Below are 25053 nucleotides of genomic sequence, written 5' to 3'. Positions count from 1 at the left end.
CAGACAGTTGGAGGGCCAGACTACAGTTTAAAAAAAACTATGAATAAATTCCTATGCACACTGCACATATCTTATTTTGAAGTAAAAAGACAAAGGGGCAAACACACCTGCATGTGGCCCTCGGGGCCGTAGTTTGAGGTCACCTGCCTTAACCCATTCTCTTTAAAAAAAAAAAAAAAAGTCAGGCGCAGTAGCTCACCCCTGTAATCTCAACACTCTGGGAGGCCAAGGTGGGCGGATCGTTTGAGCTCAGGAGTTTGAGACCAGCCTAAGCAAGAGCGAGACCCCATCTCTACTAAAAAAAAAAAAATAGAAAGAAATTAGCTGGACAACTAAAAATATATAGAAAACATTAACCAGGCATGGTGGTGCATGCCTGTAGTCCAAACTACTCAGGAAGCTGAGGACTGCGTGAGGCCAGGAATTCCAAGTTGTGGTGAGCTAGGCTGACGCCATGGCTCTCCAGCAACAGGGTGAGACTCTATCTCAAAAAAAAAAAAATTAGGTTGGGCGCAGTGGCTCCCGAAGAAGAGAAATTCAAGAGATATAATCTATTTAGATTTATAAAAACTTTTAACAAGCTTCCCTCCAGAATTTTCTTTTTCTTTTTTTTTGAGACAGAGTCTCACTTTGTTGTCCAGGCTAGAGTGAGTGCCGTGGCATCAGCCTAGCTCACAGCAACATTAATCTCCTGGGCTCAAGCAATCCTACTGCTTCAGCCTCCCGAGTAGCTGGGACTACAGGCATGCGCCCGCCACCATGCCTGGCTAATTTTTTCTATATATATTAGATGACCAATTAATTTCTTTCTATTTTTAGTAGAGACAGGGTCTCACTCTTGCTCAGGCTGGTTTCGAACTCCTGACCTCAAGCAATCAGCCTGCCTCGGCCTCCCAGAGTGCTAGGATTACAGGCGTGAGCCACCGCGCCCGGCCTACAATAGGACTATTTTTAATATCAAAGTAATCCCATAGTATAATTAGCCAATAAAATATTTTTGGAATTTAATAGCATATAAAAAAGGATTATACCCAAAAGAACTTCTTGTATTCAGAAACTGAATAGAAACTGTTTCACTCCTAATCCAGTGCTCCTAATTTAAAGTCCTGTGGCAAAGACCTATCGCATGCTTGTGAAATGAACACGCAGATTTCACTTGAAATGGACATGCGTCAGCTTGCCATTCCATTCCCATTAGAGCTTTAGCAAAAACCAATTAACCTGAATAATATGGGCAGGCACACGTAAGCCATTCAAATAATTATCAGAACAGAACAAGATTGAGAAAGTTTAGCCAATAGCTCTGCTTTAACATAGGTCTTAAAATGAAGTCTCTTCCCAAGTTAAGATGATGTAGCCAGGGGATAAGAATCTCTCAATCTATGAAAAATGAGAGAATAGGCTGTTCTTACACAAGACAGGCTGAGAAGCCATGATGTCTACCACCAATCACTTGACACCAGTGCTTGAAACTCCTTTTCTACTTTTACTCAGTGAGGTTTCTTGGCTCATGGTTGCTGAGAGTCCCTCAAAATTCCAACTTGACTTAGGATGGCAAAAATATGAACAGAGGCTTTCCTGAATGTGCTGTTACAATGGTTACATGGATTCCATAGAAGAGAAATTCAAGAGATATAATCTATTTAGATTTATAAAAACTTTTAACAAGCTTCCCTCCAGAATTTTCTTTTTCTTTTTTTTTGAGACAGAGTCTCACTTTGTTGCCCAGGCTAGAGTGAGTGCTGTGGCATCAGCCTAGCTCACAGCAACCTCAATCTCCTGGGCTCAAGCAATCCTACTGCTTCAGCCTCCCGAGTAGCTGGGACTACAGGCATGCGCCCGCCACCATGCCTGGCTAATTTTTTCTATATATATTAGATGACCAATTAATTTCTTTCTATTTTTAGTAGAGACGGCGTCTCGCTCTTGCTCAGGCTGGTTTCCAACTCCTGACCTCGAGCAATCTGCCCACCTCGGCCTCCCAGAGTGCTAGGATTACAGGTGTGAGCCACCACGCCCGGCCTCCCTCCAGAATTTTTAACATACAGAATCTGGTGCTCACTTTGGCAGCACATATAATAAAATTGGAATAATACAGAGAAATTAGCATGGCCCTTGCAAAAGGATGACATGCTAATTTGTGAAAAGCACTTCATATTTTTGAGCACTATTCACAACAGCAAAAATATGGAATCAACCTAAGTGTCTATCAATGGATGAATGGATAAAGAAAACGTGGGATATATACACAATGGAACACTATTTGGCCATAAAAAAGAATGAAATCATGTCATTTGCAGCAAAATGGATGGAACTAGAGGTCATTAAGTGAAATAAGCCAGGCACAGAAAGACATATATCACATGTTCTCACTCTTAAGTGGGAGCTAAAAAGTGATGCTCATGGAGGTAGAGAGTAGAATGATAAATTCCAGAGTCTGGGAGGGAGGTGGGGAAGATAAAGAGAGATTGGTTAATGAATACAAACATACAGTTAGACAGAAAGAATTCTAGTATTCAACAGCAGAGTAGGGAGACTATAGTTAACAATGATGTATTGTAGCTGATGGTGTAAGGTCCAGCAAAGTGGGAAAAAAAAGTATTGTATATTTCAAATTGCTAGAAGAGAGGATCTGAAATATTCCTAACACACAGAAAAGATACATACTTAAGGTGATGGACACCCCAAATACCATGACTTGATCATTACACACTCTATGCATGCAACCAAATGTAACATGTACCCCACAAATATATACTAATACTATGTATTAAAAATAAGATAAAATATAGAATCTGGAAGAATTTTAGACCATATGAGGAAATGGTTAAAAAATAAGGGACAAAAGTAAATAGATGTATTCAGATGTTTGTGTTTCCCACAACACAATGTTGGGGACAGTTCCTAATATTTTCATAAATAATATACAAGACAACATGGAGTTGACATTCCAAACAGAGGAGGATAAACTGAGAAAGAGCTCACAATGCTAAGTGAACAAGTAGTATACTATTAACCTTTGACTTGAGCGAACATGAGTTAAGAGGCCCAGAAAAAAATTAAGTAATCCATATAAGTAATTAAAATATAATGGCTTCTATGGCCGGGCGAGGTGGCTCACGCCTGTAATCCTAGCACTCTGAGAGGCCAAGGCGGGCGGATTGCTCAAGGTCAGGAGTTCGAAACCAGCCTGAGCAAGAGCGAGACCCCGTCTCTACTATAAACAGAAAGAAATTAATTAGCCAACTAATACGTATAGAAAAAATTAGCCAGGCATGGTGGCACATGCCTGTAGTCCCAGCTACTCGGGAGGCTGAGGCAGGAGGATTGCTTGAGCCCGGGAGTTTGAGGTTGTTGTGAGCTAGGCTGGTGCCACGGCACTCACTCTAGCCTGGGCAACAAAGCAAGACTCTGTCTCAAAAAAAAAAAATTATTATAATAGGCTGGGCACAGTGGCTGACGCCTGTAATCCTAGCACTCTGGGAGGCCAAGGTGGGCAGATCGTTTGAGCTCAGGAGTTCGAGACTAGCCTGAGCAAGAGCGAGACCCCATCTTTACCAAGAATACAAAAAATTAGCCAGGCATGATGGTGCATGCCTGTAGTCCCAGCTACTCAGGAGGCTGAAGCAGAAGGATCGCTTGAGCCCAGGAGTTTGAGGTTGCTGTGAGCTAGGCTGACGCCATGGCAGTCTAGCCTGGGCAACAGAGTGAGACTCTGTCTCAAAAAAGAAAGTATAATAGTTTAGGGAAAGATGGAACTAAAAGTCTTGGTACCAGGAATGGAGATGAAGGAGAGACTGAATCAAAAGGCATTTTGGAACAGAGTTAATGGGACTTGGTGGCCCTATAATATGTTCTTGGATAGGAGCATGACTCCTGGATTCTTGACTTGAATTCCTGGTTGATTGGTGGTACCACTTATGAGAGAGAATACTATGGTTTTATAGAAAGTTAAGAATATAGCCAGGCATGGTGGCAAGAGCCTGTAATCCCAGCTCCTTGAGAGGCTGAGGTGGGAGGATTGCTTGAGCTGAGGAGTTTGAATATAGCCTGGGCAACATAGTGCTCTTAAAAAAGAGTTTGTAATTTTTATACACACACACACACACACACACACACACACACACACACACACACTCACTCTAGCCTGGACAACAAAGCAAGACTCTGTCTCAAAAAAAAAAAACCAAAAAACAAACAAACTACAAGAATTGCTACAGGTTCAGAAGCTTTGTTCTTTTTCTTATTTATTTATTTATTCAGCAGACACACTTGGGTATACCTGTTGAATGTTGGTGTTTAATGAATGTGCTTCACATATTTTAGACAGAGTCTTACCCAGGATAGAGTACAGTGGTGTGATCATAGCTCAGTGCAACCTCAAACTCCTGGGCTCAAGTGATCCTCCTGCCTCAGCCTCCCAAGAGTGCTAGGATTACATGTGTGAGCCACTGCACCAGACCCCACACCCAGCTAATTTTTTTGTTTTTTATTTTTTTGTAGAGATGGGATCTCACTATGTTGCCCAGGTGGGTCTGAAACTCCTGGTCTCAAGAGATCCCCCCACCTTGGCGTCTCAAGGTGCTGGGAATACAGGCGTGAGCCACTAGGCCTGGCCACTTTTGATTTATTTATATTAACATTTATGTCTCTAGTAGCATATTTAATTCAGTTATTTATTCAGTCTACTTTATGAAGAACCCAACCAGAGATTCTGGGTTAATGTGGTGTGATATCAACATAGATTTGTATCACTTTTTATTAGGTAGAACTGGTTTAGAAGTCTATATATATATATATATTTTGAGACAGAGTCTCGCTTTGTTGCCCAGGCTAGAGTGAGTGCCGTGGCACCAGCCTAGCTCACAGCAACCTCAAACTCCTGGGCTCAAGCAATCCTACTGCCTCAGCCTCCCGAGTAGCTGGGACTACAGGCATGCGTTACCATGCCTGGCTAATTTTTTCTATATATATTAGTTGGCTAATTAATTTCTTTCTGTTTATAGTAGAGACGGGGTCTCTCTCTTGCTCACGCTGGTTTCGAACTCCTGACCTTGAGCAATCCGCGCGCCTCGGCCTCCCAGAGTGCTAGGATTACAGGCGTGAGCCACCTCGCCTGGCCTATAATAAATTCTTATCTTATTTCCTGACATCTTCAATTATCCCTAGACTATCCTCCCCAATATCCTCTAAGAGCAGTATTTCTAAAGCAGAAATATGATCAAGTCTCCCACATGTTTATAGTTCCTGTAATGTCTCCCCATCACCTATCATATCAGGTACAAACAACTTAACATGACTCATACCCCTAACATCTCAGATCCACTCCTCTTCTTACATTCCAGTAACAGTGAACTATTGGCAATACTATTTTGAACTTGTGGTGCTGTTTCATACTTCTTTGCCTTTGAACATGCTATCTCCTCTGCTTAGAATCTCCACCACCATCCCCTAACCTGCTTGGACAATCATTAATGTTCCAATAGCCAACTCAGCAATTACCTCCTCTGTGAAAACTTTCTGCACGCCTCAATCACTCCCTCCTTTTCCTTGCCTCTGTACTTTGCACCTCCTAAATTTCATTTATCACAGTATAGCAGATTTACTTGATTATATGGCTTTTCTTATCAGTCAATGAGGATAGGGTATAAGATATTCACTTTTGTATACCCAGCACATTCATTAAACACCAACATTCAACAGGTATACCCAAGTGTGTCTGCTGAATAAATAAATAAATAAGCAAAAGAACAAAGCTTCTGAACCTGTAACAATTCTTGTAGTTTGTTTTTTTTTTTTTTTTTTTTTTTTTTTTGAGACAGAGTCTTGCTTTGTTGTCCAGGTAGAATGAGTGCCGTGGCATTAGCCTAGCTCACAGCAACCTCAAACTCCTGGGCTCAAGAGATCCTCCTGTCTCAGCCTCCCGAGTAGCTGGGACTACAGGCATGCGTCACCATGCCCAGCTAATTTTTTTGCATATATATTTTTAGTTGGTCAATTAATTTCTTTCTATTTTTAGTAGAGACAGGGTCTTGCTCAGGCTGGTTTGGAGCTCCTGACCTCGAGCAATCCACCTGCCTCGGCCTCCCAGAGTGCTAGGATTACAGGCGTGAGCCACCACGGGCCCAGCCTCTTGTAGTTTTGGTAACCATAGTAAGAAATAGTTAATAGCTACAAAAGGTTTGGAGAGAAAGGTAATCATAATAATTAAAGATTAAAGACAAAGAGAGAGAAGCAACTTCCATGTAAGAAAAGACTAAAGATAATAGGCTTATTCAATTTAAAAAGGCAGAGACTGGTTATAATTAAAGGTATAAGAGGCAAATAGAATAAATATAATATTGTTTACCAAATCTTGAAAAAGTATTCAACCAGACAGCATCATTACTTCTTAGGAGGTCTTTTTTAGGAACTCTATTTCCAAAAGGTTCCCTTTATTTAACAGAAAGGAAATTTTTTTTATTTTTTTTCTTTTTTTTTTTATTTTGTTTTTTGCTGGGAAAAAGGGAGTCCCCAGGTTTATTCTATCCGAACACTGTTGAAGCAAGGGACAGATACACAGGACTCCCAAATGCACTACCAACAGAGAATAAATTTAAACTCAAGGTATTAAGCCAAAACAACAATGGTGGAAGTGGGCCATATATAAAGCACTTAGCATAGTGTGCCAAGCACAAAATTCACATTTGACATATGTTGACTATTATGATGGTTTCCATCAGTGAAGTGTGCAACTCCCTCTACAGGAAGTAAGTAAATACCAGTAGTAATCAGCACTTTTCAGTCCACAGATACAACCTGTAAACGAGGTGGAGGCAAGTATCTATTGCTTAGAAAGCTCCTGGGTATAGGAGGTAAATAAGTATGTACACCTGCTGGAGGAAAAAGAAGCAACCTCTACTTTTTATTTTTCCATTTCACTCTTTCAAATCTGCCTAACAAAGGCATGTATTTTACCTTAGTTTCCCTTAAGCACTCATCATGGAGAAGTCTCCATTTATAGAGAGAAAAAGCATGTTATGTGTGCTAGATACATAAATCTAAACAGACACACATAATTTTGCTTTGTTCACGCAGCATTAAGCAGTCTTCAGACACTTCAGAATTTACTGCCTCTGATTCAAAGATACTGTGCCTATGTAGCTATCATTAGTAGTTTAGAAAACTGTCAGCAAATTCAACTGGTAGGAAACACATATGAAGAAAATTTTTTTAAATAAGTTTAAGCTATGAAGTTTGAAATTAAGGTAGCTTTTTTTTCAACAGAAAAACAGACAAACTGCTAAAATAATTCCTGTGGTTCTCAAACTTTACCATCTATCAGAATCACCTGGAGGGCTTAGTCGAAACACAAGTTGCTGAGTGCCCAATCCCCAGAATTTCTGAATCAGTAAGTTTGAAGTATGACCCAAAAATTCTATTTCTAACTTGTTCCCAGATAATGTGTTCTAGGGACCACACTTTGTAAACAATTGTTTTAAATGATTAGAACTGGGAAGGACCTTGTAGGTGAATGAAATTAGACAACTAACCCAGGCTTACTGATTAGCAATGTAAGTTTCTTTCCATTGTTGGAATCCAGGAATTATGTTATATATATTCTATATATTTTTAAGGAAGTGCAAATCGCATTTTTGTTCAACTCAATAGACACTTTTTGAGTATCAAAAGACATGGTCCGTGCCTTAAAGAAGTCTACTCTAGCTATATAAAAAGAGACTCATGCTCAAATGCAGTCACATGCTGCTTAACAAAGTTTGAGTCAACAACCGACTGCATATACGACAGTGCTCCTATAAGATTATAATATTGGCAGGGCACAGTGGCTCATGTCTGTAATCCTAGCACTCTGGGAGGCAGAAGCGGGAGGACTGTTTGAGTCTAGGAGTCTGAGGCCAGCCTGAGCAAGAGAATCCATCTCTACCAAAACTAGAAAAAAATTAGCAAGGTATGGTGGCACATGCCTATAGTCCCAGTTACTTAGAAGAGTGAGGCAGGAGGATCACTTGAGTCCAGGAGTTTGAGGTTGCAGTGAGCTATGATGACATCATTGCCTTCTACCCAGAGTGACAGAGCAAGACCTTATCTCAAAACAAACAAACAAACAAAAAAAAAAACCCATATTTTTACTGTGTCTTTTCTACATTTAGATATGTATAGATATACAAATATTTACCATTGTATTACAATTGCCTATAGTATTTCAGTACAGTAACATGCTGTACAGGTTTCTAACATAGGAGCAATAAGCTACACCACATAGGCTAGCTATGTAGCAGGCTATATCACTTACCACTTAGGTTTATGTAAGTACACCTTATGATGTTTGCACAAAGATAAAATCACCTAACAACACATTTCTCAGAACATATCCTTGTTGTTAAGTGACCCATGACTGTAATTACAACACAAAGTGACTCGTCCCACATCAAAAATACAGACAAAGTGCCTTGGGAATATAACTGAGGAGAATTCAAGAGAAGGTTAACATCTGGGGGCGTTGTAGGGTAATTAGGGGTTTACCGAGAAGAAAGAATGGGATGGGAAAAAGAGCATTTTAGATATGCACATTCACAGAAAAAAATTCATTAAAGGCCAGGTGTGATGGCTCATACCTGTAATCCTAGCACTCTGGGAGGCCAAGGCAGGAGGACTGCTTGAGCTTGAGCTCACGAGTTCCAGACCAGCCTGAGCAAAAGCGAGACCCCGTCTCTACTAAAAATGGAAAAATAAGCACAAGGTGGCATGCGCCTGTAATCTCGGCTACTCAGGAGGCTGAGGCAGGAGAATCGCTTGAGCCCAGTAGTTTAAGGTTACGGTGAGCTAGCTGACATCAAGGCACTCTAGCCCAGGTGACAGACTGAGACTCTGCCTCAAAAAAAAAAAAAAAAAAATCATTAAGCACCAACCATGGATCAGGCACTATACCAAGTATGGAAATAAAATGGTGAGAAAAGACATAGTAGCAGTATTTTATAATGCTTATATCCTAATAAGGAAACAATCAAATAATAATCCGAGGACATATAAAATGGCAATTTTGGTAAGTGCTATGCATAAGAGATGTCCTATACTATGAGAACTTATAATAGGAAAATCTGACCTGGGCAGAGTGCTTCCCTGAGAAAAGGGTCTGAGCTAAGGTATAAAGAATGATACCTCACTATTCCACATACCATGTTCAAATGCCCTTTACAGAAACAGGAGAACCTTCACACATAGGAAGAGTGTTTGTATTACTATGTTTACTGTTAATTGGACATTTTTGTCTCCTTTAAAATTCAAAGGAGGGATTGTGGTAGACCAGTGCTCAGCTCAGCAAGACAAAAGGACTGTCAGTCAACTTCTTCACAGTGCCTTGCACTGACTATGAATACTCAACGCCAGTTATACAGGCAACCCATTTCACAAAATCACAGAACCAGGGGAACCACATTAATTATGAAAGTAGCCTGGTGAGCACAGTATAAGACAAAGATTAACAGAATGGTCTGAAGGGACATAAACAGTCTGTTCCTCCTTTCTCTAATAACCAGAACAAGTAGGGCAATTAGGTATGGCAAATTCTTGTTTCCTGGCACCCCTCTCTTTGTTCTGACCATCCCACTTCTGATAATTATAGTGTTACCATCAGCACTTAACCAAAGAATAAATTAATTTCATTATATTCTAACTTGTCTTCATGATACCATGCATTAAGCTAACCAATCAGTAATATCAGTCTCTATGATCTACTGTGCTATGTATCCACTATGGAAGAGCCATGCCCTGCCCTCAAGAAGCATACTCTCTAGACATAAACTTTCCATCTTGTATCCAGTTAGATATCATGACAGGCAGGAAGAAAAAATTATGAGGATTCAGGAAAAGAGGTTTCCTTTAATACACAATATTGCAAATGAGTTTTACAGGATGGGAACTAGGGTAGGGACTGGAAAACAGGATATCACATGTATATGGAAAAAACAAACAGGTAGTTTGGTTTTGTTGGAACACACAGAGGCCAAGAATAGAAAATAAGACTGTAGCAGTCAATTAGGGCCTGATACCAGACTAAGCAGTTGGTACCCACAACGGCCAAACCTTTAAAGTTAACCAAGCACTTATGAACTATTTCCAAAAGTTGAATTTTATTTTCGCTATTCCACAGATGAAAAAGCAAAATTCATCAAGTTTAAGTAACTTGCCCAACATTAGAGTTTACATGCTGAAATTCAAAAACAGGTCTCATGAATTGAAGTCCAGTATGCATCCCACATCACCAGTGACTTTAAAGAGTGGGAAAGTTACAGAAGAGGGTAACAACATAATCAGACCCTTGGAAGCATGAAATAAGAAACAATAGAAAAAAAAGTTGAAAATCTAGGATTTTGCAGGATACTACAAAAGTCCAGACTAAGGGTCAGAAGTAGGAGTGGCTGTGGGAACTACAAGGATATCAGAACTCCATCAGAGCCTGGTCCAGTGGCTCACACCTATAATCCTAGCACTTTGGGATGAGGTGGGAGGATTACTTGAGTATCAACCAGGAGTTTGAGACCAGCCTGAGGAACATAGAAAAACTCTGTCTCCAAAAAAATTTAAAAGTTAGCTGGCATGATGTAGTCTCAGCTATTTGAAATGCTAGGGCAGGATGATCACCTGAACCCAGGAGTTTGAGCTATGAGGACGCCACTGCACCAGCCTACGCAACAGAGTGAGACCCTGTCTCAAAAACTATTAAAAAAAAAAAAAAAAAAAGGGCCCAGAGCGATGGCTCATGCCTGTAATCCTAGCACTCTGGGAGGTGGGCGGATTACTCGAGGTCAGGAGTTCAAAACCAGTCTGAGCAAGAGCGAGACCCCGTCTCTACTATAAATAGAAAGAAATTAATTAGCCAACTAATATATATAGAAAAAATTAGCCAGGCATGGTGGCACATGCCTGTAGTCCCAGCTACTCGGGAGGCTGAAGCAGTAGGATTGCTTGAGCCCAGGAGTTTGAGGTTGCTGTGAGCTAGGCTGGTGCCACAGCACTCACTCTAGCCTGAGCAACAAAGCAAGACTCTGTCTCAAAAAAAAAAAAAAAACAGGCCGGGCGTGGTGGCTCACGCCTGTAATCCTAGCTCTCTGGGAGGCCGAGGCGGGCGGATTGCTCGAGGTCAGGAGTTCGAAACCAGCCTGAGCAAGAGCGAGACCCCGTCTCTACTATAAAATAGAAAGAAATTAATTGGCCAACTAATATATATACAAAAAATTAGCCGGGCATGGTGGCGAATGCCTGTAGTCCCAGCTACTCGGGAGGCTGAGGCAGGAGGATTGCTTGAGCCAAGAGTTTGAGGTTGCTATGAGCTAGGCTGACGCCATGGCACTCACTCTAGCCTGGGCAACAAAGCGAGACTCTGTCTCAAAAAAAAAAAAAAAACTATTAAAAAAAATTCATCAGCTCTTAGCCACAGATTGAATATGGGTGATAACAGAGAGAAGTATACTTGATAATGCCCTTACCAAAAATGAAGTGGTCTCTCCCATCATAAAACAAAACAAACACAAAGAGAGACTTCTCTGGAACCTACACTGTTAACCTTTAGCTACAACTTGCTCCTTTTCTCCCTTCACAGCCAAACTTCTTTAAACATCTCTGTACTCAGTGTCCCTGTTTAATCTCACATTTATTTTGAAGATTGTCTTCTGCCCCAAATGCCACTGAAAAACCCATTTTAGAGCACCAATAACCTCTGTGTCACCAAATCCAATGGAAATTTCTGTCCTCAGTACACTCAAGCCTTTTTAAACTTTTTTTTTGTAGATAAGGTCTCACTATGTTGCTCAGGTTGATCATGAACTCCTGGCCTCAAGCGATCCTCCCACTTTGGCCTCTCAAAGTGCTAGGATTACAGGCATGAGCCACCGCACCCGGCCCTGACCCTTTCTCTACACCACAGCCACTGATATTACTCCAAACATATTACTCCTCTGCTGAGCTTCTGCCTTCCCAATGTCTTCAGGATAACACCCTATTTGACCTGAGCCCTAACTACTGTGTCACTCTTCCACTCAACCAATTCTTATTTCTGACAGTGACACCACAAAAAGAATATATATTCATAAATGTAGTGACATCTCTTGTGTCTGTCCAGTTACACTGGCCTTTTTTGTATTTTGGTTGGTTGGTATGGTAGGTTTCTCAAGAACATCAAATTCTTTCCAACCTTGGGGGTTTTACATACACTAATCACTCCTCCTCTTTGCCTAGTTACCTCCTACTCACCCTTCAGGTCTCAGCTTTAAAGCCTTTCTCAGGAAAAGTGTTTCTGATATCTCTACTCACTAATGAAGTCTAGATTAGGTCACCCTATTATACACTCTCACTGCATCCTGTATTTAATTTTGCAGCCCATTGTGTAACTAAAATTAACATTACTAGCATTTGTTTAATGCCTGACTTTCCCACCAGACTGGAAGCTCTATGACAGAAGGACTATGCCTACCTTATTCATTACTATATCCCAAAAGCCTTGCATGGTATCTGACACGTGGTTAAATGCTCAGTAATACTGTCTCATTCCGACCTTAGGGTTTTGCATTAACTGGTCCCTCCACCTAGAATTCTCTTGACCCAGATCTGGTCCTCTGAGCCTTTGAATGTCACAAGAACTGACTATTCACCACTCAGGTCTCAGTACAAAATGCCATATTCTCAAGAAGCCTTTCACTTATCACCAATCTCAAGGAGTGATCCCCAACCTTCAAGTATCTCATCATCTTCATAATTTCTTCACAGCCCTCTATATTATCTAAAACCACTGTATATGGAAGTTCTAAAAAAACATAAGACCCAAGTAAAATACTTAGCACAATGTAAGCACTTAACAAACATTTGTTTAAGTGAATCTCCTGAATAAGAAAAGACAACTTGGAAAACGGGCTAAATTCATCAGCAAAACATTTACAAACTGTGCTCCAAAAAGGCAAAGAGGCAACAAACAATATAGCTTAGTACATTCTGGAACCAGTCTGTCTACTTTGAATCCTGACTCTGTCTCTTCTTAGGCGGATAACCTGGGACAAGTTACTTAACTGCACGATGCATCTATTTGCAAACCTGTAAAATAGGAATCACAGAACCTATCTCAAGAGTTGTTGAGAATTAGTAACATATGGAAGGTGCCAGTACCAAGCACACAGTATACATTTAATTAATGTATACTAATGGCCAGGCACAGTGACTCATGCCTGTAATCCTAGCATTTTGGGAGGCTGAAGCAGGAGGATCATGTGCACCCAGACATTCAAGAATCAGCCTTGAGAGCAAGATGTTGTCTCCTTTAAAAAAAAAAAAAAAAGTGCTATTATCCATCTAATTGGGCTTTTCCCCCGTTTCAAATATACAATGTAACTTTTTGTTACCTTATTCCCCCCCAAAAAGGTCCACCTTGTACAGTGACGCAGGCTGTGTACTTCAGAACTCCAAGGGCATCTTTCACATAGATTAAGATATATAAATGGTATTTTTGGGATTGTGCAACATGATAGCATCATCCACAATTTCTGGCAATCCTAAGAACTGTGATGATCAAAAGACTAAGATGATAAAAGGACACAAGAGACAGAGAAGTACTTTGGAAACTCTAAAAGTACTGTAAAATGATCACTACATTTATAAATATACATTTTCTTGAAGTCACTGTCAGAAACAAGAATTGGTTAGCCAGATTACTGCCCTGACACATAAAAAGTTCCTAACCTCTATGATCCAGGAATATAAAGAGATAGATTAAGGCTGAGGGCCACAAGCAGCTCATGAAGTAATTTCTCAGGAACGATCATGGGGTATTCAGCTACAGGGCAATTCAGATTATTTCAATATTTGCTCACATTAGCACCACAGCTTTTATCTCATTTCCCTATCCTTCAAAGAGAACATCAAAAGGAAATCTTTTGCTATAACTTAATTATTGATCTCAAGACAGTGAATGCTTACTTAGGTTACTAAAATAAAGCGATCTTAGAATATGTTAAAAGAAATAATAAGAAAATCTGTGGGCCATGCACAGTGGTTCACACCTATAATCTTAGCATTGTGGGAGGTCAAGGTGGGAGGATAAGCTGAAGCCAGGAGTTCAAGACCAGCCTGGGCAATAGTGAGGCCCCATCTCTACAAAAAATAGAAAAATTAGCCAGGTGTGGTGACATGCGCCTATAGTCCCAGCTACTCCGGAAGCTGAAGCAGGAGGATCACCTGAGCCTAGGAGTTTAAGGTTGCAGTGAGCTATGATGAGGCCACCACACTCCAGCCCAGGAGACAGAGTGAGACCTCGTCTCAAAAAAATAAAAGCAGGCTGGGCGCCGTGGCTCACGCCTGTGATCCTAGCACTCTGGGAGGCTGAGGCGGGCGGACTGCTTGAGGTCAGGAGTTCAAAACCAGCCTGAGCAAGAGTGAGACCCCGTCTCTACTATAAATAAAAACAAATTAATTGGCCACCTAATATATATAGAAAAAATGAGCCGGGTATGGTGGCGCATGCCTGTAGTCCCAGCTACTCAGGAGGCTGAGGCAGTGGGATCACTTGAGGCCAGGAGTTTGAGGTTGCTGTGAGCTAGGCTGACGCCATGGCACTCACCCTAGCCTGGGCAACAAAGCGAGACTCTGTCTCAAAAATAAATAAATAAGTAAATAAAAGCAAAAACAAAGAACTACAGTTAGTAGTAGAGTCAATACTAGAATAAAGCACTAACAAAGGCCGGGCCCGGTGGCTCACGCCTGTAATCCTAGCTCTCTGGGAGGCCGAGGCGGGCGGATTGCTCGAGGTCAGGAGTTCGAAACCAGCCTGAGCAAGAGCGAGACCCCGTCTCTACTATAAATAGAAAGAAATTAATTGGCCAACTAATATATACAAAAAAAATTAGCCGGGCATGGTGGCGAATGCCTGTAGTCCCAGCTACTTGGGAGGCTGAGGCAGGAGGATTGCTTGAGCCAGGAGTTTGAGGTTGCTGTGAGCTAGGCTGACGCCACGGCACTCACTCTAGCCTGGGCAACAAAGTGAGACTCTGTCTCAAAAAAAAAACAAAAAACAAAAAAAAGCACTAACAAAGCACTGTTTACTATCATAACATGCTGCTATCCCATAGTCACCACGTTCTGTCAGTTTTTCACTGCCAATGTGTCTTGCTTCTATCTCCTTCCTTTGCATTTCTACTACCTGCACTCCAGAGCTGTGGTTCTCAAACTTTCTCCTGCATCAGAATCACCTGATTTGTTAAAACACAGATTGCTGGGCCATGACCCCAGAGTTTCTGATTCAGTAAGTTTGGGGTGGGGCATGTTTCCAGATACCCAGATAATGTTGATGCTACTGATGAAGGAACCATACTTTAAGGACCATTGCCTTGAGTTCAGGGTACCCATCATCTCAAAAGGTAACCTATTTTCCATACTCTTCTAGATATTCTCCTGACCTAAAATGACAGAAATATTACTCCTAAAATACCATTTTGACCAAATCACTGTTCTATTAAAACAAACAAACAAACAAACAAACAAACAAAAACCCACGTGCTACTCAGGACACTGAGGCAAGAGATCACTTCACCCAGGAGTTCCAGTACAGTCTAGGCAACATAGTAAGACCCTCATTTCTTTAAAAAAAAAAAAAAAAAGAAGAAGAAGAAGAAGAAGGGAAATGGAAATGGAAAGGGAAAGGGAAAAGGAATGGGAATGGGAAAGACCAAGCTACAACCTCTAATGGCTCTCTATTGTCCATACCTAGCTTTCAAAGTTGTTTAAAATTTCTTCACAACATTATCAATAGTGCCTCCCAAAACAAACCACTTTAGCCCTACTAATCTATCAGATATCTACAAAATAGGCCTTATAGTAGTATAAAGCTTATGCTGTCTATACCAACTGAAAGGCCACCCTCTTCCCTCCTCCTCTCTACCTACCTGAAGGAGGCCTTCACCACTGTATTTGCCAAAACAATTCGTTTGGTCACTATTTGCTGCCTTTTATCTTTAGGGTTTAAGTTTTTACCAAGTACTCACAGAGAAAACCCCCAAGAACCTAAAATTTAAAACAGAAAACAAGGATATGAGTGACATGCATAAATAAAAGGCTTGATATACACATAAACTGCATAATACTACTGTTTTAATAGATCAAATACAATAAATTCAATCACAAAAAGTGTGCCAATTTTTTAAAAATGTGATCAGACAGTAACTATCAAATATTTGTAACTATCTCATTTAGGATGTTAGGCAGACAGCTGTTAGGGAAGTAAGTTTTAAAGTAGCCTCAAAAAAAGAGAAGGTACCCAGTCTACAACTTACTATAGTAATAGTGGGTATCCTTTTACTTTCTGTTTGAAATACACAAGAGAGAGAGGATGGTGTGAGAGAAGAAACATGGGGTTTGGAATCAGGCCACCTGAGTTCAAGGTCTGGTTCCATCCTTAACCAATTCTGTGACCTGGGGCAAGTCATAACCTCTCCCTGAGCCTCCCTCCATTTCTATAATAAAAACCTTAAGGTTTAAAACTACACCACCTACCTTGTTTTGAAGATTAAATAAGGTAATATATGTATGAAAAAACCTAGCCTAGTATCTGGCACATAATAAATGTTTATTGAATTTTAACAATGCAAAAATAAAGCATTATTCCAAAAATGAGATAAACACAATATTAATGAAACCTGATTAAGAATGGCCATCTCTCAAGAAGAAAAATATAAAAGGACATAAAGAATGTATGTCCCTCTGAATGCTATACTGTACATATATCACCTTAAATTAATGGCCAAGATCTGATAACATAATATTGTTATATATGTTATAACATAATATTATAATACATAACATAAAATTCAGACCAAACTTTTAAAGTCAACTAGACATTGTCTTGTTTGTTCTAATGGTCCAAATACCATAAATGTGTTCATGTGTAATATGTGCTAAGTTATTTGTTATAGCTTAGACCTTCTGGTTCTTATCTACACTGCAAGAGCCAATATCCAGATTGTCTTGCTCATTCCTGTATACCAAACTCTCTTCCACTTTAGTGGCCTATTCCTAGCATTCAAGAAAACTGGCAGCAAAGAAAAGTATGTATCAGGGCTTTCAACCATATCAACAAATACTTATTGAGCACCTGCTATGTGTCAGGCGCTGTTTGAAGCATCTAGTATACAACAAAGTCCAAACTCTCAAGGAGCTTACATTCTAGTGGAGAGCTACACACAAACTACAACAGTGATTAGTACTCAGCAAAATAAAACAAAAGAAAGTGACAGGGCTTAAATACAGTCCTCATTCTAGGTGCCCAAAATACAGCTTACTGTGGAAGACTGATATGTAAGAATAAAAAATTAGTAAAAAAAATAAAAAATAATAATATAAAAATAAAAAAATCCTCATTATATGCATTCTGAATCACCCAAAAATGAATAAGTTTTTCCTACATCATTAGGAAGGAGGCTGCAACAATCAGAATAGTGTACTCCTCTATCAACACAGACTGAAGGCTAAATCTCACAAAATAATTATAAATAAACTAATTCAACAAGTTAATTTAAACCACCTATAATTTTTTCTAGTTGTTAACAATAATACTTTCATGCTAAAAAAAAAGTTTAAAATAAGTATTCTACTTTTTCTAGTCCATTCCTGATCAGACAGACTTTCGAGTGCAGTCATTCCAAGTGGACATGTTTATAAAAGGGATAATCTAGTAATTGCTGCTGAATTTGGGGAGATAATTTCAAGGATAACCAAAAGGTGAGAATATTACCAGGGTTTCAGTACCTCTAGTTCCTTGCAAAAGACAAATGATTTAGCTGTTTCAAAGAGAATTATATGTAAGGCATATTAACAGGATTGAAGGATAGTATAATCATATCCTTTAGAAAATCTCTTAATCTCATTATCAAGATTGACAAGCAAATGAAATTCGCAAGTAAATCAACATCTCCTCCTTCAGTTACCACCACCAGGCTTAGGTAGATTTGAGAGAAAAAAATATTTAGGTTATATAACCCCTTTTACTCTGAAGTGTATTGTCTTCACTCTCTTTTACATTGATCTGAGGGTTCACTTGTTTCTGCAATTGCTTGTAGCAGGGGCTAGTGAATTTTTCCCATACTAAAGGTAACTACTATATATGCAATATACTATACAGCTTGGAGGAAGACACTATAATCCAGTATATTGAAATATGTAACAAAGGTAATCTTTTCCAATCAATATGGAAAAAGTTCCAAATCAAAACTGAAAGTCATCACACTACACAGTGTAGAAATCTTAAGCTAGGTCTAGTGGCCTGTAATCATAGCACTTTGGGAGGTGTCACGGTGGAAGGATCTCTTGAGGCCAGGAGTTTGAGACCAGCCTGAGCAAGAGCCATATCCCATCTATACAAAAAATAGAAAAATTAGCCAGGCATGATAGCACACGTGTGTAGTCCCAGCTACTCAGGAGGCTGAGGCAGGAAGATTGCTTGAGCCCAGGAGTTGGAGGCTGCAGTGAGCTATTATCATAACACTCCAGCCTGGGTGATAGAGCAAGAGCTTGTCTCTTAAAAAAAAACAAACAAAAAAAAACCTGTAAGATATTATGCTGAGCATTCCCAATAAATGAATACTTAAATATATATGGATAGTGATAAAAACCTAAAACTACTGCAACATTTTGGCTCTTGAAACCAAATGTAGAAAAAAATTTCTGTCCTTAGTATCTGCCAATGTTTTTCAATAAGGCCCTACATCTAAATTCATTAGAAATACAGAAATCATCTTTACCTCAAGACAACCACATACCCACCCCATCACCAAAAGGAAGCTTCTATCCTTCCCACTTGAGTACCTCCTCAGGTATATAAACTGGCCTTGGAGGCCGGGCGCTGGGAGGCCAAGGCAGACAGATTGCTCGAGGTCAGGAGTTCAAAACCAGCCTGAGCAAGAGCGAGACCCGGTCTCTACTATAAATAGAAAGAAATTAATGGGGCTACTAATATATATATAGAAAAAATTAGCCGGGCATGGTGGCACATGCCTGTAGTCCCAGCTACTTGGGAGGCTGAGGCAGCAGGATTGCTTGAGCCCAGGAGTTTGAGGTTGCTGTGAGCTAGACTGAAGCCAAGGCACTCACCCTAGCCTGGGCAACAAAGTGAGACTCTGTCTCAAAAAATATATAAATAAATAAACTGGCCTTGGAGATCTGGCTTTGTTCTAGAAATCTATACATGAAAATACTAATATTTTCATTAAAAAAAGAATTTAAGTCTTGCCTAAGAAAAGCCAAACATTGTTTACTCACCCTTGTCATTTTCTAGCTGTTCAACTCCAACACTTCAAACTAAATATTCTAGATCCAGAAAGTAGAGCTTATGCCCCAAATCTACACATACATACCATCTTCAAAGGTACATTTCTTTTCCACATGGGTAAAAAAGTTTCACAAAAGAATTTTTTTAAACTAGATATTTCTGATTTTTAAAAAATGACTTGTCAAAAAGACATAAATGTATCAAAATGTGCTTTACCAAATTCAGCTGTGTGTGTAAAATAGCTACATTACAAAAGTCATGAAGTCCTTATTACTAAGAATACAACTTTTTTTAAAGATAGGTAAAGGGTCCAAAATACAAAAAACTCATTCTGGTCTCAAGATAACTTTAGACTCAGACTTTTAATACTGGTACTATGGTTTTTCTCCCAAGAGGCTATTTTGAAGGTATGTCACAAAGGGATGGTCATATAGGTTTTATCCCCAATACAGCATGAATGTAACAGTCAATAACACTATAACGCAACGTACTGATTCAATTCGACAAATATATATTGTATGGGACCACACAAAATTGTCACATTAAGCCAAATTAATAAACCTGTCATTTTGTCTCTCTTTCAAACTTTTATGATTCATGGCCAATTACTGCAAAACAAAAGTTCTATACTTTAAAGACAGACAGTGCTAAAATATATATGTGTGTATGTCTGTGTACACATATGTATGTATACACACATATACATACACTAGTTAAATACTATAAAAATGAACATAACACTTTAAGGACAAGGAAAAATGGAAAAATGCTTCTCAGTATTTTCTTTCCATGGGAATTCCTCACTCTGCCATTATGTTAGTCTTAAAACTACTCTAATAAGACCTAACTTAATTAATAAGGATTCTGTAATATGAGCACTCATCACAAAGACAGAGACAGTAAAAGTTTGATAAGCAGACTGCCACTCAAATAATCTACCAACATGCTTTCAAATCAAAAGTTACGTTACAGAAGTGACTGAGATATAATTATGTCTCGAGATTAATTTTGTCATGTAATCTTAGAAAGGAAAACAGACAACCATCACCATAAACTTCAAAATTATTACTCAAAATTCTAAGTGAGAAAGATCCCCCAGGCCGGGCGCGGTGGCTCAGGCCTGTAATCCTAGTACTCTGGGAGGCCGAGCCAGGTGGATCACCCAAGGTCAGGAGTTCAAAACCAGCCTGAGCAAGAGCGAGACCCCATCTCTACTATAAATAGAAAGAAATTAATTGGCCAACTAAAAATGTATAGAAAAAATTAGCCTGGCATGGTGGCGCATGCCTGTAGTCCCAGCTACTCGGGAAGCTGAGGCAGGATTGCTTGAGCCCAGGAGTTTGAGGTTGCTGTGAGCTAGGTTTACGCCACGGCACTCTAGTCCAGGCAACAGAGTAAGACTCTGACTCAAAAAAAAAAGAAAGAAAAATCCCCCAAAATATATGATGTAACCTCTTACACAATGCTGCTACATTAGCACATTAACAAAAAGAAAAAATATCCTAGATAAGGAAATGGTTAATGTGTGCAACAGGTAGTAATCACCTTACAATTAAAAAAAAAAAAGAAAAATCTTACCAGTACAAAAGTCAGAGTCCCTGGATCTAACCATTATACCTCTACGTTGTTAAAAAATGTCAAAAGTTTTGCTAGCTTAAAGGCTCTTCCTTTAAAGAGTGGACTGCAAGATCTACCTAACAGCATGACATGATAAAAATGAATTCCATATAGCAGTAACTACCTGGGGAGGGAATTCTGCAGCGTCCTCTCCTTTTCTGTTCCCAAACAAAAGTTTGATTCAAGAAATGTCAAAACAAAAATAAATCTTAAACATACAAAATTCCACCGGTACACTTAATTTCTAAAAGTTAGACATAAAGAATTATTATCTCAACACATGAATTGGGAAAAGGCAAATCTCTGAAATAAGGCTCACCAGAATACACGCCTGATGGATACACCTGCCAATATATACCAAACCTTTTCAGCAATCACATTAAAAAAAAAAAAAAAAAAAAAAAGAGTCTTTTCTCAAAAAGAAAAAGAATAGGGATCATCAAAAAATGGATTAAAGAACCATTCTTTTTTCCTCCACACTCAGTCTAAAACACAGAGCCAAATAAAACCACCATAAATTCCTTTAGTAATCTTTTTAAGTCTTTCAGTTCAGCAAATTTCACATACTACATACAATTCTGTGACTTTCCTCATACCCCATTCTACAAACAAAAATTCAAATTTTTGAAATTAATATATGGTAAGAATATTAATAAAGTTCTCTTGCACTAAAGAAAACAAAAATCAAATTCTTAAACTCCAATAAGGAAAACCTGATAGGAAAGTAGGCTTAAGGGAGCAAGTATTCATATGCACACACAAGCTAATTCCTTCATATCATGACTAAAATTTCTTTCAACAAAATCTCATACATTCCTCCCAAAATACAAAATACAGAACTTTATCAGCATTCAGTATTCTACCTACCTTTCCTCAATCAATCCCCCTAACAACCCTCCAAATCTACCAAAGTGTTAATTTGTAAAACAGAAGAAAATAATTCATAGTTCTACTCCCAGCTCAAAGTCACAAATTCTGGCAGAACATAATCTTAAAAAATTATGTAAAACTATCCTTCCTCAGTTTTGCCCCGAAAATTTATTTTCTAATCTAATTTAATCAAGTAGATTACAATGTCAGTATTGTAAAATTAAAAATCCTTGTCACATTATAATCTACAAAATCCTTTGATTTACAATTGTTTCTATAAAAGCTAAAGGCTACATACAACTCCATTTCCAAACAGGATGAATATTAAGGCTCTAACTGCTTGGCCATAAACCAAATGAGATATTAACATACCTCCCCCCCCAAAAAACCTCCTTTAGTGCACAGAAGTCACCTGAAAAGTTTTAATCACAGTATGTTCACAAATGGAAACAAAATAGTTATTTTACTTCAAAATTCGGGTAGGGGGAGGGAAGAGAGACAGAAAGAATATACTAACCAATCTCTGGCTGTAACGAATCCTTTCTTCTTCGGGTTCCATCTCTCTCTCTTCTGTTGAAATTACTGTAAAGAAACCACTCCAGGGCTGCCTTCCTCTTCCTCCTTAGGAACCAGATTGCAACACTAAATAATGATACAAGCAGAAATGAGAACTCATTCTCAAACTTACACTTTCTGTTCACAGAAAAAAGCATTTAAGATATGTGATAAAAGCTCTTTGAGAAATCAGGTTCCTCTTCATGAGTTTGGGACCCTTCTGCTCTTGGGCAAGTGGATCCATGTCATGTTCAACATTAATCACCACATCACAACTATCCGCGGCCTAAGCAAAACGAGATGTTGGTTTCAGTTCCTTGTGGATGGACCACACCACTTGTTTCTCTCCACTGGATTACAATTACCAAGGCTCCCCTTCATGGCAGCATTAGAAAAAAAAACCGTCCAGGACTTTTATGACTTTTATCTCTAGAGAGCTGACCAGGTGAAGCGGCACTGTACTAATCCAGATCCTAACCAAATTAGTTCTCTCTCAACGGTAATTAGAAACTAAGGGAAAGAAAGGCAAACTACCTATAGAAAAAGAGGGCAAGAAATTAATATTTAAAGAAAAGACTCCAAAACAATTTCCCATATCCTTCCATTAAGGCCGAACACAATCGCCGCCTTTCCTAGACTCCCCAGATCTTTTCATTTCCCAACCTACCCTCTACCCCATCACAAGATGTGCACAATTCTGAAACAAATTTGAGAGTTGCAAATCAGGGACAAAAATTCCATCTGATTTTTTTCGTATAAAGTGATAAAATAAACGATTCGATCTATGGATATAAGTAAAATACGTCTTTTCCATAATTAAATAAAGACCGGTTGGCGCGGCGGTCAATCCATAACACCAAGAAAAGGTTTTTTCTAAATATTCTCATAGATAATGGCTTCCATTGGGAACGCAGATATTCTCCCCTTTTTGTAACTACATCACAGCCACGTTAACAGCATCCTTTCAAAACTGCTACGAGGGAACCAGAGGACCCGATGACATAGTTTGTGAGAGCAGTTCGTGGCAGAGCCCTCCAGGAGGAAGCTCTGGCCCGAAGTCGGGAGGGAAACCGCGTTTGCACCCCCTGGACGAGGACAGCCCGGGCTTGGAGCAGCCAGGGCCGAAGAGGAAAAACGGCGCATCTCGCCAGGCTCCCCCAGGGAAAGGTGTTTCAATGGTTCCCCCATCGGAACAAGAAATAGAAACTTTACATTAAGTCTTTAGATAACACAGTGAACCAAACTTCCAAATGAGGGGGGGAGGGGGAATCTCACCGGAGATTTTGCTCTTGAGTTCTTGTCCAAGTGAGAAGTAAAAGATTCCAAAAGCTGAGAGGAAAAATTAAATCCCAAACGTCGTCTTCGGTTTTTCCGTGGACCAACCCATCCACAGAGGGTCAGAGCGACCCGGAAAAGAGAGGAAACAGTTGCTGAATCAAACCTCCTCTTCTGGCTTTGGAGACTGGGAGTCGGAGGCGTCAGGCGAGGGGAGCACGACCCTCGGCGCCGAGCCCAGGGCGCCCCCGCCTCCCCCGAGCCAGCGGTCAGCAGCCCCAGCCCGAGCCCGAGCCCCGGGCCAGCCCGGGCCGCGGGGAGCGCCCTCCTCGCGTGCCCTCGCCGAGCAGCCGCTGGCCGCCTTCGGGAGCGGCGGCCGATCAGCTGAGACCGGCGGGCCCGATGCTCCCCGCACCGCCCCGGCCCCCCGGAACGCGGGCCCCGGCCCCGGGGGGCGGAGAGGGCGGGAGCGGCGCGGCGCGCCGGGATGGGGGCCCGGGCTCCCCTAGCGTCTCCCCCTTAGCCCGGGCTCCGCTCTGCGGGACGAGCCCCCCGGCTACTCCCCAGTCGCAGAGGAGGGATTCCGGGAGATGGGCCCCCTGGCGTTGCCCCTCCTGCCGGAGCGCCCCCTGCCCAGGATAGACAGAGCAGCGACAGGCCCAGCCGCTGGGAAGGTGCTCTGCGAGCCGCAGCCGCCGCCGCCGCCGCTGCCGGGGAGGGGTGTTGTTTCCCTCACACAGGAGGAGCCGCTGAAGCAGCCGCCGCCATTTTGAACCCGTCAGACTCTCACATACACACAGCTCCTCCGCGGCGCACTGCGCAGGCGCCGCCTCCCCACCCCCTCCTCCAGCTCGCCTCTCCACTCCCCACCCCCCTTCAAATCAGCCTTCGCTTCTTACCGCTCTCCTGGGCGCACGTGAACGCGCACGCGTCACTCCCCTCTAACGCGCACACACCGCCAGCGCGCGCACGCGCGGATGCGTCGGCCTCGAATCGCCCGCGCCCCGAGACGCCGACGCGGCTCCCCTCCCCACCGCGCGTCAGCCTGCCCGCCCTCCCGCCGGCCTACCGCCCCCGCTCCCCGTCGGCCTTATTCCAGGGCTTGGGCCCGGCCGGCTCCTCGCGCCTGCGCGCAGGGCGCCGATCCTCCTCCGCGCGCGCCCTCCCCCCAGCACACCCTCGCTCACACACACGCATACACACACAGACACACTTCGCCTGTGACCCCGCCCCTCGCGGCCAGCTGCGCCGGCCGCCCTCCCCCACCTCTCCTGGGAGGGGGGTGACCCCCGACCCCCCACAAAGCACAGTCCCCCTCCCACGGCAGTGGGGAGAAGCGCCCCCTTCCCCTTCAACCGCCCTCTGTCCCAGGCGGCCCGTCACAGTCACACAACCTGAAGGCCGGGAGGCCTGGGCCAGGGCAGCCGTTGCCCGCC

At 41.3% G+C, this 25053-nt stretch overlaps 1 protein-coding gene and 1 non-coding gene across 6 annotated transcripts in view; one reads left to right on the top strand and one right to left on the bottom strand.

The window, feature by feature from the left end:
- Window positions 1-24431, bottom strand: part of KDM2A (lysine demethylase 2A) — a 125489-nt gene extending 101058 nt beyond the window's left edge. Inside the window, exons 1-2 of one of the 5 annotated variants that reach the window (XM_012757555.3) lie at window positions 23618-24431; window positions 22305-22408 (exon numbers count right to left, since the gene is read on the bottom strand). In XM_012757555.3, the coding sequence (XP_012613009.1) occupies window positions 22305-22346 (42 nt within the window). In that variant the 5' untranslated portion in view covers window positions 22347-22408; window positions 23618-24431. Of the gene's footprint in view, window positions 1-15923; window positions 16042-22304; window positions 22430-23617 lie in introns of those variants that run through there. The other 4 variants (XM_012757556.3, XM_012757554.3, XM_076001667.1 and 1 more) reach the window with 4 other exon arrangements.
- LOC142870739 (U6 spliceosomal RNA) lies at window positions 2055-2160 on the top strand. The gene has a single exon (XR_012919084.1). It is a non-coding gene; the product is annotated as a U6 spliceosomal RNA (small nuclear RNA).
- Window positions 24432-25053: the final 622 nt, after the last annotated feature.

Source organism: Microcebus murinus, chromosome 4 (genome assembly GCF_040939455.1).
Source record: "Microcebus murinus isolate Inina chromosome 4, M.murinus_Inina_mat1.0, whole genome shotgun sequence".
Lineage (NCBI taxonomy): Eukaryota > Metazoa > Chordata > Mammalia > Primates > Cheirogaleidae > Microcebus > Microcebus murinus.
This window is presented reverse-complemented; position numbering and strand designations above follow the sequence as displayed.